The sequence below is a fragment of the Dendronephthya gigantea genome, unplaced genomic scaffold, assembly GCF_004324835.1.
Source record: "Dendronephthya gigantea isolate DGI-Jeju-01 unplaced genomic scaffold, DenGig_1.0 000172F, whole genome shotgun sequence".
Taxonomy (NCBI): domain Eukaryota; kingdom Metazoa; phylum Cnidaria; class Anthozoa; order Malacalcyonacea; family Nephtheidae; genus Dendronephthya; species Dendronephthya gigantea.
The window spans coordinates 236228-257787 of NW_021163182.1; the positions used below are offsets into that span (position 1 = coordinate 236228).

At 35.9% G+C, this 21560-nt stretch overlaps 2 protein-coding genes and 1 pseudogene across 2 annotated transcripts in view; 2 read left to right on the forward strand and 1 right to left on the reverse strand.

The window, feature by feature from the left end:
• Nucleotides 1-2103, forward strand: part of LOC114538007 (telomerase reverse transcriptase-like) — a 40816-nt gene extending 38713 nt beyond the window's left edge. Inside the window, exon 9 of the mRNA XM_028559119.1 lies at nucleotides 2016-2103. Coding sequence (XP_028414920.1) covers nucleotides 2016-2103 — 88 coding nt within the window. The remainder of the gene's footprint in view (nucleotides 1-2015) is intronic.
• A 4437-nt stretch (nucleotides 2104-6540) lies between these two features.
• LOC114538008 lies at nucleotides 6541-11851 on the reverse strand. Its single transcript, XM_028559120.1, has 9 exons — nucleotides 10998-11851; nucleotides 10769-10831; nucleotides 10046-10164; nucleotides 9376-9834; nucleotides 8985-9102; nucleotides 7854-8125; nucleotides 7487-7646; nucleotides 7002-7102; nucleotides 6541-6624 (listed from the first exon to the last, which is right to left on the reverse strand). Exons 2-9 carry the CDS (start codon nucleotides 10821-10823, stop codon nucleotides 6541-6543), a joined length of 1368 nt encoding a protein of 455 aa, XP_028414921.1. The 5' UTR covers nucleotides 10824-10831; nucleotides 10998-11851.
• On the forward strand, nucleotides 11734-15915 carry LOC114538009 (annotated as a pseudogene).
• Nucleotides 15916-21560: the final 5645 nt, after the last annotated feature.

Below are 21560 nucleotides of genomic sequence, written 5' to 3' on the forward strand. Positions count from 1 at the left end.
ATAAAGTTTTCTCGCATCAATTTGTGCCCCAAAGTTGATGTGGCATCAGATAGAGAATCAATTGGTCTTGTATTCACAAATCGATACGAGATGGGGTTAGGATTTGACCAGGTTAATGGTAAATGGTCTTTATTACACATATTAATAGCAGTTACGCTAAATTATTGATATGTTTACACTTTTGAGAATAATGCATTAATGTTTAAAAATATGCCTGGAGTATAAAACATTATACTAATAAAACTTCCTAACTATTAAGATATACATATATACAATCGAGTGATCATCAAAATATTAATAAACCTTATTCTAGGAAGTATATAAATCATCTAATTCTATAGGAAGTACAAAATGAGTTTATAATATTTACAAATTTAAACTACTCTTATATCTATTTATTGCATATACTAGTGGACTACGACTGGATCTTTCACTTTGACATGAGATATTGTAGAGTTTCTCTGGGTTTGTTCTAGTTTCCTTGCCTCTCATCTCCGAGTATTTTTAGGGAGCAATACATGAAGGTTATGGGACTGTAGTAACATTAATAAGGTCAATACACATATCATCCCTGCGCTCTTGCAGCGTCTTTAAATTGCATTCTTGTAATGCTTGATCGTATCCATATTCTGGGAGGATTATCTTCATGGCACGTTTCTGCACTCTTTCAATGTCATAACGCTGTGCTTGCGTCAAGTTTCCTTGCCATACTTGTGAGTAGTAATGTACTACTCACAAGTTTATCTTTATACTATCCCATTCGTATGTACATAATATGTACATAGTAATGTATATAGAAGTGTATCTTTATACTATCCCATTAAAAAACATTTTCTTTATATTGTTTTACTAAAAACTCTTTGTAAAAACTTTTCTTGTTAAAATAAATTATTTAAACAAAAAATGTTTTATCGTTTAACTGAAATCTCTTTGTAAAAACATACGAAAAAACATGGTTAACGTAAAAAAGGGAATCTTCTGTTAATATGAAAACAGGTATGACATAATAAAAAAGGGGAACCCCCCTGTTAATATGAAAAAAAGTATGACATAATGAAAGGGGAATCCTCCTGTTAATTAATATGAAAACAAGTATGACATAATAAAAAAGGGGAGTCCCTCCCATCGATACAAAATATAACACGAAAACATGTATTTAAAACAATAAAATGTTTATTAAATATAAACCTCTATTGAAAAATATAGGATAAAAATCCATAAGTTCGATATGAAATAAACAACTAAACTCTACCTATAAATATGATCACAAGTCCGACGTCTTTTAAATCGTTCGAAAACATTCAAAAACTAAAATCCATGAGTTCAATATCATTTAATCGTCCTCGAAATTCCTATCGTCCTGAAAACACTCGAAATCTAGGAGGTCCACCTCGAAATCGAAGTCTTGCATGTACTTCTTAGTCTCTTCGAAGGGATCGGGAAACGTCGCTTCGCCTGTGTCGGGTCCCTCCATGCTTGACTCCCCAGCGTTTTGTTCTCCCCTGCTTGACCCTTCGACGCTTCGTTCGTCGTCGTCCTCGTCGTCGATGCTGTTCCCCAAAATGTTAACGTTCTTCTCCAGACGCGCAATTTCTCTATGAATCTCGTCTTCGATGTTCATTATCTCGCTCACCTCCGTAATCGAGTTCTGCATCGAAGACATGTCTAAACCGCTATCGTCAAACAATTTCAGTTTCCAGTCCATGGTCTTCATGATATCTTTCACGTGTGGATTAGCTTTCGAAACCTCACGAAACACTTTCGAATACTCGTGAAATATTTAGGGATATTTTCTTCGTATCCAGCAGTTCAACGGTCTATTAAATCTCTCTTCGTCTCTCACTCTCTTCTTTCTCAATTTCTCGCGAACGTTTCTATCCAATTCGCTCTTCTTGCGACCCATACATTACTACATACATTATAGATAGTATATACTTACAGGCGTTGAGATTAAGATTCGTCATCACCGTCCTCATCATAACTATAATTTACAATTTTTCTTCTCTTTTTCTTAGGTTTCTCTTGCTCTTGTTCATCATAGCGACGGTAGTATTGAGGGAAGAATCCGAATGTGCTTCCAGAGGCGCTAGAGAGAATTCGTGACGTGACGCTCGTGGGATTTTGACTGCTGCGTGAACACGTGGTTGTGTTGGAACCTTGTCTGCTATACTACTTCATGAGGCGCTTGAATCTTGATTTTTACTCGATTCTTCTGAACTACTTTCATCACAAACCTTACTAGACGAACTACTTTCCGCACTTTTATATTGATTACCACGAAACCTGCGTTTTTCCCTGCATTTCTAAAAAAATTTCGCTTTGGAGGCATTTCCGCGGGTCACAACTTTCCTTGGAAAATATTAGTATTGGCTTGGTAACCTAGCATTCAGAAGTGGCTAGATACCAGTCTCTCGAAAATGACACTCAACTTCAAATTTGAATAAACAACAAGCTCAAATTGATCATTCTTTTGAATAAAAACAATATCCGTTTCCATGGCAACTCGAAAATAGCACCATATACTATAAAATCTCTAAAATTACTGCGATAACGCTTTCTTTTTGGTTTCAAACATGTTTTGCATGAAAGAGCAATGATTTTACTATAACATAATGCTGTTATGATTTTACTATAACATAATGCTGTCATTGAAAAATTGAGTTTTTCATTAAATTTTTAGTGTTGAGCCTATTAAATTGTTTCACTTCTATTATATTAAATTTGTATCCTTAATTTGTTTACTTTATCTTCTTTATTGCTTTCCGAATGCTGCGGAATTTGTCACGCAGACTGCTTGCTGTATTTGGACAACAAGTCAGTCATTGAAACTTCCGGGTCCGTTATTAGGCATCCCAGAACTTCGTTCACGCCAGCATTGTCTGACAAATTGATTGTCGACTCATATATCAGACTGGCTTTTCTCTGTGAATATCTCGCTCTTGTCAGATTTCTGTCAATATCAATATCTCTCTGAAATAATTGGTAAAGAGATTGGTCACGGGGTCATCCGAAAAAAGAAAGTCTAAAAAAATTGACAAGGCATCTTCACCTTCATCTTTGTCTCCAGGTTCATCTTCATCCCCATCTTCATCATCGCTATCTTTCTCTAAAATAATTGGCAAAGAGGTGAGTCATGGAATGACCCAATAAAAGAAAAACTTTGAGAAAAAATGACAAGGCATCTTCATCCCCATCCTCATCACTATCTCTCTCTAAAATAATTGGTAAAGGGATGGGTTTCGGAATCACCCAAAAAAGAAAACAGTGTAAGAAAAAAGTGAAAAGGCAAAGGTAACTTTTTTAGATAGTGAACAACTGTCAAATCGCTGTGGTTATTGTTCTCGACATTGTGATAGCGATCGGCAGTTTTCACAGAATGGGTCATCTGTCTCGCCACATTCTCTTTAGAGACCGCGTGTGTTTCTTTCCCCTGTGATGAGTGATTATTGATTTGCGCAACCTTGATTGTATCAAGTTGCCTTGAAGACTCCCATGAAGTTTCTCACCCATACGCTGGACAACTTTCGATATTGCGCTTTCGGACATTGGTGCCCCAGTGGACGTTATATAGACTGCTTCCTCTGCCACCACACCGGGTTTTGCAGGAATATTGGAAGATTTATTTGCATACTGGGGGCGGAGTAAGTCCAGACATGTGTCAGCCATCTCCTTCAGCTCCCTGATCCGAAATAATTTCGCTGGTCCAAGCGATTTTTTGTTCATTGTAGTCTCATTGCGATAAATGGGAGCATTTCTATTGGTGCTAATGTTGAAGCCTTTCTGTAATTTCTCGCTGATAAGTTTGATAATGCTCCAAAACGTTGGCCACTGGATAATAATTACCTGGAGCATCAGAAAATCGCGCAATCTGGCATGCAAACTCAACTTTTCCCACTGCATGGACTTTTCCTTTATTTCTCGAAAAGTCTTCTTTATACTTTCAACTTCTTCCCCCGCTCTGAGTCTTAAAAAGTCTCTTTAAGAGAGAACCTCTTTCCGGCCTTTCTCCCTCTTTCACCCTCACGTTGAAATTTGCTGACCAGGAATCAATCCTGGCCAACGCAGAGTTGATGAGATTCTCATGGCGTGAATTCGACGACTCTTTTCCCTCGTTGGCCCTCGCCAACATAAACCGTAAAAAAGCCGGAGGGTTGACAATATAGGTTTTGAGGGTCTGGGGCTAAAGAGGTTGTGGCAGCTTGTCATTTCTAAGAAAGAAGTTATTTCTTATCTTGTCAATTGACATGTCTTGGCACAGGATTGAGACATTTCCCTCAAAACTTTCCAAATGGTTCTGGAAAACCATCAGTGACTGCGCTAGAAATTTTTACTGCAGTTTTGGGTCTTTTCTGACGTATGCGATCCACCAATAAATTCACCACAACTCGAACACTCTTTGGGCTTATATCGATTGAAATACTCAGCACTGCATTTCGGCATTGCCATCTGCCACGTTTTTTCTTCACGGGAAGTTTGCATATGTCTCTCAATTTTCCAGGGAGCGGGCTTCCCCGTGGTTTGGGTGGTCTCAACATGTTATACAGATCCTCGTTTTCATCTCTGCCCTTGTGTAGCATCATCGACCTTTCTCATCCCACTTTCCCTCGATCTTTTCGCCGCGATTATATCGTTCATCCTGTAACATACTTCATTAAATTAATCTCTGAAAATGTTTTGCATGTGTTGCTTGATATATCTCGATTGACTGTATTGCACAAAAATAAGCATAATTGGACTGACCCTTCCGGGTCATTGTTACTGAGATTGTGCACATTTCTGAGGTGCTTGTCCTTCCGGCACACCATGGCGGAACAGTCTTCAATGAGACAGAAAATTGGGGCCCGTTTCTGGCACACACCTGCCTTCACTGACCTCGGCTGCCGTCTTGCAACTTGGCTTTCTTCAGCCTTGGCCGGCTTGTGTGCATGAACGAGGTGGCTTGAGAGATACTTAATCTCCTTGCCACACTCCGGGCATTTTTTCTCTCGCCTAGTTTGGACCTAAGGAAAATATATAAATTTTTAATGAAAGTTTAATTCAAACCACATATTTGGAAGGAAAAAAAATGTTTGGCATACACTTTTTTTTTCCTTCGTCACTCCTTTTGTCTTTGCTAATATGTTTGAAAAATACATTAAAAACGAACACTTTAAAAAGAACAATTTAAAACAGATGATTCTTTGATTAGATTCTACTTTACCACGAACCACTTCATGTCAGTCACTCAAATTGTTTCCAAAAATGAGGAACACACAGGAAGGCACAAGGGAAATTTTTTTTAATTTTGTGTATTCGACAATAATTAAACCTACACTGCAAAAAATAAAATGCTTGAAACAAGAAAAAAAAACTTGTTTTGAGAAAATATTTCTTGAATCAAGAAATATTTTCTTGTCCCGTGGGTAAGAAAATTATTCTCGTCTAGATTTTCGCAAGAAGAAATATTTTCTTAAAATAAGACAAATTATCTTGTGTTACAAGATAAATAATCTTGTTAAGAAAATTTTACTTTTTGTCCCGTACGCAAGAAAATAATTCTTACTAAGAAACGCTTTCTTGTTTTAAGGGAAAAAATCTGGTCAAACAAGATAAATAATCTTGCTAAGAAATTCTACTTTTGTCCCGTACGCAAGAAAATAATTCTTACCAAGAAACGCTTTCTTGTTTTAAGGGAAAAAATCTGGTCAAACAAGATAAATAATCTTGCTAAGAAAATTCTACTTTTTGTCCCGTACGCAAGAAATAATTCTTTAAGAAACGCTTTCTTGATTTAAGGGAAAATCTGGTCAAACAAGATAAATAATCTTGCTAAGAAAATAATACTTTATTGTTTCTACACACGAAAATATTTCTTTTTTTCTTATTAATTTACAGAAAAATATCGTTAATCAAGATAAATTATTTTTTTTATTGTTTTACGCTGTGGCATACACAAGAAATATTTTTAAAAAACGCTGTAAAGGAAAGACAAGGAAATTTTTCTTAATAATATAAATGAGCGGTTTCCCTTCTTAAACAATAACATATAAAGTTTTGGTCATAAAAAACTATGTTCCACACCAAAAACAAATGCTTTAACATCATGTTCTTATAGAGCAAAAACGCAATTTACTGCACGTGTTTCTTGGCTAAATCCAATTTTAAACAACATGCTGGACATGCATGTGCTCATAAGGTGCGTTTTTATTTCTACATAAACGTGATTTCAAAGCGCAAACTTAGGGTTGCAAAAAAATAAAAAAATTACTACAGTTCAGATAATATGTAGTAAAAATGTTCTAACTGGCGTATATATGAACTTGCCGTCTCCACAAACGTTATGCTCGGTCATGATACATTTCAAAGTTTTAGAACTTTAGCAACTTCGCCTTGACAACTGGGATGCACTTGATTGTCCTGGAAGATAATTTTCTGCAAGACAGAAATGGGACCAATGACCTAAAAGGGTAGTCCAATCTAGGAGGTAGAAGGAAGCTGGCTACGACCGCTTTCGCTAATTCCGTATCCCCGAAGCGCAAGAAAACATCCTTTCAAAGAGAATCATTGCGCCGTTTCTTTCGTCATTATTAGGCCCGGAGAATTACCATGGCGTGTTTGCTGCCACACGTCTGGAAGTTCGTTATCCTATAAAAAGGAAATCAAACAATGTTATTTGCAAGAATTAAATGCAGGGGCGAAATTAGAGCTCTACTTCGGAGAGGGTGAATTCTCATATACATTCTGTTCTGTCCAACGGAATTCGATTGTGCGAATACGTGTTTTCAAAGAAATCCGTCGGGCAGAACAGAATATTATATGAAAATGAACCCCACCCCGAATTAACGCTCTAGTTCGTCCCTGATTAAAAGTCTACATCGAAACCAGGCATTATAAATTTCACACATACATTTTAAAACTTAAGACAAGACTATAGGGAATATTAAAGGGGAAATTACGAGCTTTTTACCGGCGAAACAAACAGCACTGAAATATAACTATAATTATATAGAGTAAACTTTTACCTCCGGGATAAAAATTGAATCATGCACGATAAGCTTCTTAGATTTAGGCTTTCCTTTAAAAATGACATGGATTCCCTTTAGCAAATGCACTATCTTTTGGTCTAAAGAAAAATATAATAAAAATTGACAGTAGAATTAACACGTGTTAACGCTGTAAGGGTGGATTTCCACTTGCAGCGAAATATTTGCGTGTTTTCTTTTGAATTTTAACAGCATAAATCAATTAGTTCAACTTGACTGTTCTCAATTCAAAGCAAAATATTAAACTATTTCGCAAGCGAACTATTTCGCTACAAGTGGAAATCCACCCTTACTAACAACCTTATTTGGCAGTATTGCCTTCAGCATTTCACCGTGGCTAACGCACCAGACACTTTACCTTTCAATTGCTGACCTCCTGGCAAGGGATTAATAAGCAGCGTTTGTAGAGTTGGATAGAATTAACATACATAAATAGAGTACATGCATGCACTAATACAACTCACCAACTGACTGGCTCATAGGTGGTTGTATAGCACTTTTTGAGATCCCGTAGTATATCATCTGATCGACTTTCTTCTCCAGAAGACTGACACGGCTAGTCATGTACGATTCAGGATTACCAGTCTCCTTCAATTTCAGACATCGTCTTACTTCTTCAACAACCTGCAAAGCAAAAACATGTACTGTATATTTCAAAACAGGCAATATTTTTTTATATTATCTTTTAGACGAAACATTAATGGATGCAAAACATTTAATACGGATTTGCACAATTAATTAAATGGTTAACAAATATTTTCAGCAACACAAATGTCATGTGTATTCAAACCTGGACAACAGGCTAAGATACATTTCTGCAACTACATTTACCTCATTAGGATCTTTAAAACATGGGTAGAGCTCCAGTATTTTGCTTGGCCTCTCATCTTTCTTCGTCTCTTGAATCAATTGCCTTCTAGACGAGAACTCTAGATTCAAATATTTGTTAATCACCTTTGGGTTAGGTTTACACTTCCTTTGTTCTCTCTCTAATGCACTGTAATGCCTTGCGCAAAGACCGGTGTCTTCATTAGATCCGTCTGTTGTCTCAGTAGATGATGATTCACTCTCTGACCCTTTTTTCAAAGGATCACTCGAATCACCTAAATAATGAGTGTTATACTGAATTGAATAACTTGACTTTTCATGCTTTTATACTGTGGACAATAATCGGAAATTATATGCTTTGTGTTTTTTTTCATAAGAAAGGAGTTTCACAGTGGTGGACTGACGCATATAGTGTAAACTTAAGGAAATCACAAGAATGTTGCATTAAATGCTTTTAAGCATTTAAAAATTTCAGGATATACTGTACATGCGGTAATGACTAGTGTAACAGGTTCTACTATGGGGTCCAATACATTAATTGCAAAGCATTCACCAGCCACAAGGGCAGTTAGGCAATTTAACCCATTAGATGCCAGTACAACACAGGGAAAGTCATAATAACATAGGGCAAATCATGGCACATCAATCCTCTTATATTATGCTGTGAGTGCAAAAGTAGAACCAGGATGGATCCAGAGCGATTTTGTAGGGGGGGGGGGGGGGTGTGCAGACAAGTGCTGGACATGGGTTGAGGTACAAGCACCAGTTGTCAGGGATATTAGGATATTAGAAATTTATATATAAATTGGAGGATAAGGTGCTACCAGATGTCAGAGCCTGTGAAACTCTCAAATACACCAAAATACATCATTTAAGCTCTGATTTTCGTACATAATCCCCCAAAATTTGAATTTATACCCAAACCTGCACCCTTCCTGGTCTAGGCTAGGGGATCAATGCCCCCCTGGCAACCCATAGTTTGCAAATTCATCTTTTAGCAGAATACTGCTACTGTAATTTCAGGCCCCAAGAGCTGTTTCATTGCATGTACTAGTAAGTTTTCCAACTTTATCAAATGACGATGACATGCATATGGGTTACTCTGACAAACAAATAGGTTATATATTAACTTACCAAGTTCAGGCATGTCTAATTTAATACGTTTATTTGATCTCGCAGGCACTTTTCCTTGCCTTTTCTTAGCTGGGACAACATTTCCAAGACGTTTTTTAATTTTGGACAACACAAAAAGCTACAAAATTAAAAAAACATTTATCTCAGTATAATCGGCAAACTATATAGTAGCTAGGCAGGAGTCGCTCATAGTAATAGATAGGTTTAGGTGGGTAAACAACTCCTTCATGAATAACTTAATTATGTAAAATAAAAATAATTATCTAAAAATTGACAGAAAGTTTCTACCAGAAGCTAACTATATTACTATGAACCATTTGCTTGTGGCATGGAACTCCCCCCTCTTCCAATTTTATTTTGCACTTTTAAATTTTTAATCTGTCTAACTTACATGACCGCTTTCACTTCCTGTCAACTCTGAAGCTCTTTCTAAACAGGGATACTTTTGACATAGAACCTTGGCCATTTCTCCCATTTCCAGGGATGTTGGCTCCCTTGGTACAGGTAAACTATGACAGGCTGATCGCATATTTGACACAGTATTTCGTATCAATCTATTAAACAGATCTTGCGAAATATCACCAGTCTTGGCTGAACAGACAATTTCGTTATCTGTATATACAACAAAGGCCGGAGAAGGTGCTGGGGTAATCACCTGACTTGAAGTTAGGTCAACACTTGCAGGGCTAGGGGGACTCTCCAACCAGGAAGAAGGTGAACGCAATAGTTGTGACTGCGAAATTCCCAAATGTTTTTGTACAGGAGGAGTTTGAGGATTTACCACTGGGGTTTGATTAATCTTTACTTTTGCAGAGTTAGGAGACTCTAACATTTTTTCTTTACATCCTCTCTAAAAATTATATTCAGATAGCAATTTTTGTACGTTAGACAGCTATTCTATGAATAACTTCAAGCGGTTAATTTGCAAGCTGATAACAAGAATTACATTGAAAAACTGATAATTTTTCTTCGAGGAACAAAAATAGATTAATTAACTTTACTTTGATGCAGTGCATGCTTATGAAACAAAAATATATAATTTTACTTTGAATGTAGCTTACAGCTTTCTCAATAATATTCCAAATCTTTTTTCTCAACAAAAATTTATCTGCACCGGCAAACAAGTCTTTTAGATCATCCCGACTGAAATCCATTAACATATCTTCATTAACACTGGCATCTAGCAAATTAATAAAAGTATGATTATGAATTTGATATGAGTGTGATTTCCACTCAAAAGACCCATTAACCCCCTAGAAATTAGCCTTAATTAATTCAATGAAGTGATAAAAATGGTAATTGATTTCCCAGTACATACTGCATGATAAGTATAACTAAATGCAAAATCACACCAAAAGTACAAGGATTTTATTGCATGAGTTGCAGCTGCTTGTATCACAGAAGTGAAACATACCTACAGTATGGTTTAATACTCCCATAATACTACAGAAATTTTCCCAAGTACGTCTAAACTATATAACATTTTCAAATTAATATGAGCTGGTGTAGAGTATTTTATTGATTTTTTCCCCGGATTAAATTACAACGGATTACTTGAAGATGTTTCTATTTTGTGCTGAGCCAATTTCTGCTGAGCTGGAATAGGATCCTAGCTCAAGAACAAAATATACTTTTTAACTCTCATGCAAATACTTTTTAAACTGAGCAGTCGATCCAGGATGGCAGCCACAGGTTTGGGGGTTATGAATGAGTGTCGGCCAGACAAGAGCAAAATAGGGAGTTATTAAATAGGGAGACAATTAACAACTTCTATTCTGCAGTACCTTGAAGTATATCATAAGCCTCGATGTCCAGTTTCCTTATGTCTTCCATTGACATGCTTGGCCCTGTACAAAAAAAGTTTAGAAAATCAGTATTTTTGCCATATTCCAGTATTTGAAAAGTAGTATCTGACGAACTCGAAACAAAAATTCCTAATAAAATTTTCTGCTCCAGGTAGTTTAAATTGGCTAAATAGGACTAGAAAATAATACGAAGTCGCTACCATTTTACCTGTAATCGATTCGCGCTATTCCTACGGGAGTTGTTTTTATCCCCAACCCTAAAAAAATACAAAAGCTAGAATAAAAGGATGCCAAATATCGCAGTTTTTGGAACTTCAAATGTACATTACTATCATTACATTCTGGAACAGTAAACTAACTGTGATATTGGAATTTGGCAGCTCATTTAAATGTTGAACACCGCAAAATACATGGAACATGAAAATATATAAGTACACGAACCACTGAGCATGTTTATAAAATTCAAAAGAGCAGTAACTCCGAAAATACATTTTGTAGCTTTAATGAATCCACGTTTCGACTGCACTTTAGTCGTCGTCAGTATTATACAAAATGCTTTTCGGAGTTACCGTTCTTTTGTTTTTTTGACAATACTTGAATGTTCCGATCCGGCTCCAGCGTGCGACTTTTATAGCGTTCATTCTCAAATCTCAATAAACATTCGTAATTCGGTGTTGAATACACTTGACTATAAAAGACTACTTTTAATATTAACAAAAGGTCAAATATTTACCTTCTTAAATTTCCTTTAAAGGGTCGGATTACAAAGGATTAAACGTTGAATAATGTATATTTTCCAGTGATATTCTCACACCAACCGCTCAGTTTAAAAAGGGGATGGCGACACTGTTAGTGGCGTGATTTTGTACACGTCACGAAGCGGGTCACGAACAGGGCGAACTGGTCACGAAGCATGTCCGACATTTCCCGAGTATTTTTGAGTGATGGCTGTTATAGCCACTGCTCGCGGCTTCGCGCCAAATACAAATCATGGCATTTCATTTCTTGCGTTGAACTGTGGCTGGAAAATTAACTAAATATGTCGAACGTGTGGTTATGTAGTATTTGTTTGTTTTTCAGCACTGACGCTGAAGGCCTTGTTAAGGCATATTACTTTGCAACATGCATCCCATCCAAATTTTAAGATTAAATGTGGAATCAATGGATGCCCAGAGCAGTATAATAAAATGAATTCTTTCCGAAGACACATTCATCGGAAACACGAGGAGGAAATGTCTGCTGCGGAGACATCCAATTTGCTGCCAAACGACAGTCAGGGAGACAACCATACACTTGAAATGAGTAGCAACAACTCTTCGGGAAACGTCGACTGATACTGATAGCGAGGATGACAACCCAACTGTTGAGGTACAGTAAGTTCACAGGTGTTCATGCATTTTAATAGGGGTTTTCCATTTCATGAATGCAGGCTAATTTATAAACATATTTTACATATTTTGGCATGTTTTCAGAAGGGCACATTTTACCATTTTACCACATTTACTCATTTAGTCCTTTCCCCAATTCTTATCCCTGTGGTAATTGATGTCATTTTTGCATACTAAAATGAATTTGTTCGACTTTTTTTGAAACCTTGTTTTTAGCTCAGCAAATAGGGACCATATGTATAGGAAATTAAGCTGGATCCCCATTTCATTAATATGCCTGAGTATGAAAAACTGAATTAAGAGAGACCATGAATTATGGAGTTTGCAATTCTAAAATCTACAGGGTACTGTAGGATAAATTCTGCAGCATACATGTATGCTCTATTTCCTTACCTTAACTTTTTGTATATTCTTACTCAATAACTGCACATTTACTAGGTTGATGTCAATCAAACTGATAAAGCTGTAGACCTCAAGCAATGTTCTGCTCAGTTCTTGCTTAAACTTCAAGCACGGTCTAAGATACCAAAGGTATGAAAGGCTTCTTTTGAATCAAAACGTTAATTGTTGGTATAACACTGCAAGTCCATTTAATATCAATGTAATATTTCTGTTATATATTTATAGTTAAATAGTAATATATTTTTACCCCTTTTTACTTATATTTGCCAGCTTGAGTATGCCTTAAAAAAGATAGACACAGGAAGAAAGAAATAATATTGGAATAGGCAATACAGAAATACAGAAAAAAATAGGATAAACAATTGTTGCACCTTACAGTTTTACAGCAGCACTATAATTACAGCAAGCTACAGTGTAAGTTCAAACAGTACCTATAAATAATTCCCAATTTCCTCAAACTAATTACACCTAATTTAGCAATTCCTGCAATGTTGCCTTTTAATTTAAACGACATGATGGAGTTATACAGTATATGGCATAACTCAATTATGCTGTTATTATTGTTAACATACTAGTTTGTGGACAAGCTACAATACCCATGAGAAATGACAAACTTTTAGTAAAATTTAATAACCTGAACATGGACCTGAAAATAATATTTCATAATGTTACAAAAGAGAGTTACCAAATGTCAAAAGATTCATCATTACAGTTCGGGCTATCCTTGAAAATTTAGTTTAGTCGCTAAATTCAACGTACTTGAACATAACTCTCCAGGTTGACTAATTTGTATCTCAGCATTATTAAAAAGTCCTAAATATTTATCCCTTTTTGCACAAGTTGTCATATAAAATCATGTTCTACAGTGTTACATATAGTTATTTATTATCATATTTTCTCTTTAAAAATAGGTAATGTTGAATGGGATTGTGGAAAGTACTAGCAACTTAATTGAGCAAGTAAAAGAACACCTAAAACAAAAGGTATTGAATTGTGTAGAAAACGGTGCTGACAAATTGACTGAGGAATCCGTTGAAGAAATTTTCAATTCTTTCGAGGACCCATTTAGCAAACTTAAAACAACTTACTTGCAGTCTTCATTTTTGGAAAGCAGCGTCAACTTTATCAAACCAATCCAATATGTCCTGTCCACTAGAATCACATATAAAAACAAGGGCTCAAAGCGTCTTATTTGTGAACAAGATGACACAATGGTGTATATTCCCATTCTTGATAGTCTACAGCAACTCTTGTCAAATTCAAAGATAGCAGATGTTATAACCGCACCACGCCAAGTATGCAAAGAAGGTTTTTTATTTGACATTTGTGACGGTGAATGTATAAAGCACAATAGAATCTTCATAGAGCACCCAAATGGATTAATAATTATTCTTTACCATGATGAGATTGAAGTCTGCAATCCGTTGGGCACACATGTAGGCAAGCACAAAATCGATCTTTATTATTATACACTTGGAAACATTGGCCCCAAATATAGGTCAAAGCTTTGTGCCATTCGGCTACTGGCTATTGTGAAGGCTAAAGATGTTTCAATGTACGGTCAGAATAAGATTTTAACCCCAATAATTAATGACCTACATACACTGGCAAATGGCTATACATTTGTGGTAGGTGGAAATTTTATGGAGTTGTTTGGTGGCGTAGTCAGTTGCCTTGGTGACACCGAAGGGCAGCACCAGTGGGGAGGATTCAAAGTAAAGGTTGGTTTTTCTCACCAGAAATGTCGAAATTGTTTATGTACATTTCTAAGCATGCAAGAGAATTTCAGGGCTAGCTGTTTTACTGAAAGAAACTTAGTCCAGTATCGTCAACACTGCGAAGATATTGAAACAGCTCCAACAGAAGAAAGCAGGAAAAATCTGGTGACCACATATGGAATTAACGAAAGAAGTGTATTGAGCCGCTTACCTCAATTTGACATAACGAAACAGCTTCCCCAAGACATAATGCATGTCCTTTTGGAAGGGTCTGTTCAATACGAAGTCCGCTATGCATTGCAATATTTTATTGATAATGGATCTATAACATTGCAACAATTGAACAGTACGTTTTGCCAACTTAAGCTTGGGTACCAAGATGAAGCTAACCGTCCTCCGCCTTTAAGAGAAACAGTGTTTAATGGCCAAGAGAAATATAAACTGAAACAAACGGCTGAACATGCTAGAATCTTCTTGAAGTATTTGCCCATTTGTTTGAAGAACTTCGTTGCTAATGACTGTCCGCAATACCAGCTTATATTGCAGATTTCATTGATTGTTCAGATCTGCTTTTCACCAGTCATCAGTGTTGAAACTATTAAAGAATTGGAAACTTTAATCGAAGCAAACCTCATCCTCTTTAAGGAAGTGTTCCCAGGTGTGAATATTACCCCCAAAATGCATTATATGCTCCACATACCGCAGCAAATTGTGTATCTTGGTCCACTTGTAAGGCACTGTTGTTTACGTTTTGAAGCCAGGCACCGTTATTTCAAAGACCTGGCTCCACTACAGAACTTCAAGAACATTTGCCTCTCTTTGGCAGAGCGATGCCAGGTTGATGAATGTGCAGACTTTGAAACCCAAACACCCTGCCAACACCCGTTATTTAAGTCCGAAAAGGTTATTGGTCCATCCAGTATGGTGACAGATATGTTGAAAGCCCACTTTTTTCAACGAATTACTGACTGCTTGCTTTACGCCAATCCTGAAAGTTTGACCAACGTTTTACATGTAAGTGGATTCATTCGCACGAAAAATATGTTCCCAATAAGGGCTGTATCATTGCAGTTGATGCTACTTTTACAAGCATGTTGCCCGAATTTGGAAGAATTCAGAGAATTTGGCTTGCAGATGAAGATACTATATTTGAATACACACCTTTGAAAACAGTTGAATTTAACGATGGCCTTCTGTCTTATGAGGTTGAAGATCCTGGAGATGGTGTTCCAACAAAGTTCTGCTTATACGCAAGTATGTTGGATTTTAACGTATATTCTACACTGAAACAGTTTGATTCCACTTTCATTCCTACTAAGTATGACCTGAGGGATCTAATAAGACTTCATGTTGTTGGGGAGAACCCCCTGCACTCGCTAAATGCAATATATATACTTTAACTTTGAACTGATACAGAACTATACTGTAGTTAAATCGTTTATATATACAGCTAGTATAGGTCGCATAAAATTGATCATTCGATCACAAAGCGTAATCTAAGATTAGTTGGGTTTGTACAATAGAATTATAGTATCAGTTTCATGTTGGATTCTATACACTTCACCTTTAACTTTGATGCATTTGTTCTTGTCATACTATTTTTGTTTTACAGTACTGACATATTAAAATTATTTATTATTGCATAAATTAATGACCAATGCGAAATTGTTCCATATATAGTGGGGTTTGAGCAGTACTGCACCTTTGTCAGTGCCACACATCACGCATGGCTTGCAACCTTGCTCAATACGTGCATATGTTTGTATAAATGAATACAGTTTAGAGTTTTTATAACTTGAAGAAATTTAACACGCTGAGAAAGCCATGCAAATAATTAATAACAGGCACAAAGTATTAATGGCAACGAGTTGAATTTTCATTGACCAGAAACAGTGACTAGTTTTAAGAAATGCATACATGTCGACTCTCAGTTGTTAGACGAAGACGTATTTGCTGCGAAACAAGCTGAGATAGCTTTCTTGGCATAAGAGACATAGACTGACACTGTTTTCCTTCAGGAATCGACTATAATATTTTCTTAAGACAAGATAAATCATCTTTGACTAAAAAACAATAACTCATCCTAAAATAAATCGTTTGCAGCTCTGATGAACCAAGCTTTAACATCTTGATTCATCACGGGAGAGGCCATTTTTTAGATTTGTTATCAAACCGAGATGAATAATAATTATCTTTGTCTAAGAAACAGTTAGTCGTTAAGCTCCGATTGACCAAGATTTAATTTCTTAAAACAAGACAAATTTCTTGGTTAAACTTTCTTAAAACAAATTTCTTAAAACAAGATAAATTTAACTCTGTTAAATAAGAATACATATCTTAAAAACAAGATAGCTTTCTTTAAATATGGATTTATACCATGATTAATGTTCTTAAAAAGAGATATATTATCTCTTTAAAAGAAAATATGACTCGTTTTAAGAAATTGAATAATTTTGAGCTCGCTGTACCAAGATTTATTATCTTAAAACAAGATAGCTTTCTTGAAATAAGAAATAACACCTTACATAAAGACTAATGTTCTTGAAACAAGATAGCTTTCTGAAAATAAGAAATAAATTCTTGATTTAAGAATTGGATTCTTTCTTTCAAAAACTATAAATGCTTTTTTTTTTCTTCAAGCGAGATTTATATTCTTAAAACAAGATTAAGTATCTTGAGTCAAGAATTTTTACCTTAATTTAAGAAAAATCGGTATTTTTACAGATCTCATCAAGATATACGATCTTATTACAAGATAATTTTCTTAAAATAAGGAGTGGAATCTTGATTTGAGAAATAAAATCTTAAAATCAGATAAATAATCTGGCCTAGACTTCCATTTTTTGCAGTGTAGATTCCTTTTGAATTTGGGTAATCTCGATCTCCGAGTCTGGTTGAATGCGCCACGAACTCGGTATAGGATCGGTCAGCTTTCGTTGTTGTTGAAATGCTAGCATATAAAATTATTTACCAACTGCATCGAGAACGTGGGTTGGCGAGGCACGAGTTGTTGCTGGTGGACTGAATGGTGGCGTGGAGCAAGCAAAGTAATAATATTTGGCGAGCGAGTTTGTGCTTAGGCCTTTGTACATTTGTCGGACGGTTTGTGCACGGATTTCGGATCGTGAACAATGCATAGGTCCGGTGTTCAATTCATGGGCCATTCCCGATTGCTCTTCGCCGTTTTCCACACGATCATAGTAACTGAAACATGCACATAGCTAGACGTGTTTTTTTTTATCTAACATGCATGTTTTTTTGAAAAGGCACAATAGGAGAAATTTTGTCAAAACAATGGAGTGTGGGCCGAACGAGGTTGAAGGTTGCAGCGGAAAGTATATTACCAGGTATTCCATTTTGTGCAATTGTACAATTGTACATAAATTGAATATAAAGGCCTACGATTAATTGCGGAATTGAAACAAAACACTTCTTTCAAACACGTCTTTTCACATTAAGAGGATTTTTTTTCTACGTCACGTAGTATATGCTAAAAAGCTCAGTTTTCATATATTCATGCATTTTCAGCATTAAAAAGAAGAAATAAATTAATTTTGAGGTTTTGAACGTTTTCCAAAATACGGGACATAATAAAAAATTTTCTCTTAATGGCCCATTCTACTACATTCAACTAGTTATACTCTCAGTATACTAATGAATTTTACCTCAATGTAAATATGCATACCTCGTGTATGTGCGATCAAACTCGAGGACACCCTCGCAAATTTTGCAACCACATTTCGTCAGGACACCAACGTATATTTTGTAATGATGGTCATCTACCAATTTCGCGATGCTTTCTATGGTCGCCAGATCAGCAGATATGGTCGCCACATCCTTTATTTTGTTTCCGAAAGTATTAGCCAGGTTGAATCGAACGTTCAACCAACGTTGGTACAATGTGGTCAAAAATGAATTAGAACAACAACGTTGTGAGAACGTTGTATTTAGTCACGACTTAACTAAAATACAACCATTTTCCAACGTTGGAATAACGTTGCGTGCTAGCTTTACTTGATGGAGGTTTATCACAGGGAATTATATCACCATAATATGAATTCGCCGTTGGTAAATAATCCCGATCTGTTCGAAAAGTTAAAGAAAGATGAACATTAAGACACCTTTAACATAATAGATCTGATTTTTATTGCATTTCAACCCAGTGCCAGTGCGGAGCGCCATGTTAAAGTACTAATTACAATAGGGGTTACTTTTTTATACCTCCTCTATATGCAGTGGCGTACAAGAACGATAATTGTGTAATGAATATTAGTATATCCAGTTCTGCTAAACGGATTTCTTTTGTAAGTGCAATAGCTTGATTCAACCCACCCCCCTAATTATGGTTCTAGTTACCACCTGTGTATATGTAACAACTGTCTGCTCATAACACGACTGTAATGTTGTTTCTGCCTTTCTACATAGGCCAGATTTTCAGTCATTTGCAGTTTTGCTTATATTTGGCAGATTATTGAGGATATTCAACAATGACAGAGTTCTCATGATAACATCGGGTATACAAATATATAATGTATATTGTGCTGTACCTTCACATGGTCCTTAAAACATGAATATGAATTTAGAACTTCTTTGCATCTGTTCACTGCAGCATTTGGTCTTGTCTTTCTGCACTCTTTCAACAAGGCATTGTAATGACGCATCGTGTATGAGATCGTATTTATCTACGTCCCAGTCTTGTCTCCCAAGAGTTGTGGTGCACAGCTTTGTTTATGTTCAGAAGCTCTATATTGAAGACTGCACGTGCGCCGGAGTTAATGCCAGAACAGGCGTCTTGTTTTTTTAATTTTTTTTTGAATTAACCATGCTACTTACAAGAACAAGTAAATTTTTAATCAATTTCCAAACTTTAGATCTTTGGATTAACATCTTGGCCCCTAAACCTAGGAGCAGCTTTTGGAGCGACTCATAGCAAAGCTGTTGAATATCGTTGTCACTGCTGAATCCTGCATCTATTCAAATTAATAAACATGATTAACCAGGCATTGCTATTTCTTTGATTGATGCAAACGCCTAAATATTGCACTTTTAAATCGCATTGAACAACTTGATACTTTGCCTTAGACAAATTTGGTAAGAATATGACTTCTTTCCTTGAATTACGAAACCTCTGTGCAGCCGTGCTGAGCTTGCGCCCTCTTAATATATACTGCAACTTGATATAAATAAATGAATAATTTATAAGGCGTTGAATAATAAATAATTCATTAATTACCTTCAATGATTTTTGCTGCTTCAGGAACTTCTATTCTTATTAAATCCGACAAAGAGTTCGATGAATTCATTGTAAAAATATACACTTCGCAAACTCAACGACAACAGCAGCAAAGTGGCGGTCTGAAAATACGTTTGAACTTTAAAGATCGTATGTATACCGGCATGCCTTGTGGGTGCCAATCAATGGTGCCAACTGCTTCCATACAGTGAAGAATTCCTCTTTCGTGTGGAAAATTCCGTGAGAGTATGAAGTCCACTATGTGGGCATGATTTCGTAATATTTTATTTTTAAATTAATTTGTTCACAATTTTTGGCTTTTCTTTGGTACTTGCATACTTCCATTAACTATTACAAGCTGCATACGAAATGCGTACAAAGTTTATAGAAAAAGCATACAGGAAATTTGGGATACAAATCGAATTTAAAAGTGGAAGCACTTCATAATACCATATTAATTGTCCATGGTGGCAGCCATGATAAGAGCAAACGAAGTTTTTAAATGTTCTATATGTAAAACATTTCAGTCATTGATATTGAGAAACTTGCTAAATCATTACAACACTGTTCACTGCACTGAACCAAACTTCTGTGTCATCTGTGGAGTTGGAGGTTGCCCAGCAACTTTTAACAAGTACAATTCTTTTCATAAGCATATCCTCAAAAAACATCAACAACATTACGCAGAAAGAAATCGTTACGAACGGGGTAACGAACCGCGATCTAAGAGAGTACGTGTGGAACTCATTCATGACGAAAAAAATAACGACCGTATACATGAACGTTCCAGTTCAAATGATGAATCTGAAAACAACGAACAGTCGTTACAAACCCAGGTATCATGTTTATTCCCTTATATATAGTTCGTTTATAGCTATAACAATTCAAAGTACGTTGAAGAGTATAGCATTTGATGGGAAGACTAGTGTGAAGGTATCCGGACATTCATCCTTACATTCATCCTGATATTATTCCTAAGATTCATCCTAACATTCATCCTGACATTGAAATTTCAAAATTGTTAAAAACATCGAAATTCGCTGTTTGCAGCTAAAATAACGCTTTAGAAATAACGTATAACGATTTGCTGATATAATAAACCGAAAATACTCGTGTTATCTACTGTAAAAGCAGACAAAGCTGCTTGCGAAATACGACGAACTTACAAGTGAGTATCTCTCTGACAATTTCATCATTTCGTCGTAAAATACAACAAAAAAGATATGCCAATCTTTCATTCACATGTATGTCGAATTTCAGATCTGGCACACCTTTATTTATGGAGAAATTCAAGAAATGGTAGAGGTCGTTAAAACCGCCAAAATTTGGACGGAAATTGAAATATCATGCTGTCACAATATTCAACCCCAATTTTTATCACATATTCGCCATACATATACGAAATGCTACGGAAAACGCCATTGCCAATTAAATAAACTATTTCCCCCTTATATTTTATCATTTTATTGAACAGTGCAAAAAAGCCCCGAATGTTTACTCAGTAAATTCGCATTTGGAGCATGGTAAAAGCTTTGTCTACCGACCTTCGAATACCGACTATCCTCACATTCGAAATGTTGCCATATACTACGCTTGCGCTAAAACTGACGCATCACGCATATCCTACATAGTACCATTTAATATGAAAGGTACAAGAGTGGTACAAAAAAGCTTGGTTTCGTTAACATTATTCCATATTTCTTCGGCATATAGATATTAAAATAGCTGATTCGGCTATCCTCGCAACCGACGTTTTGCTAAATATTGCCCTTGTGCCAAAACCAAGACATACTATATTTAGTGCTATTATTCATGAAGATATTAAATATAAACGTTTCAAGAGTGGAACAAGAAAGATTTACTTCAAAAATTTCCAGTCTAACAACCATGGCTCGCGCGCTAATTACAGAATTGTTAATTACAACGCGCATGAAATTCTCTTGACATTCGTTTTATTCAAAGTTCTCCTAAATTTTGTTCTTCCTGAAACCAAACTTTATCTCAATTAGTATTACTTTGTATGAATATTT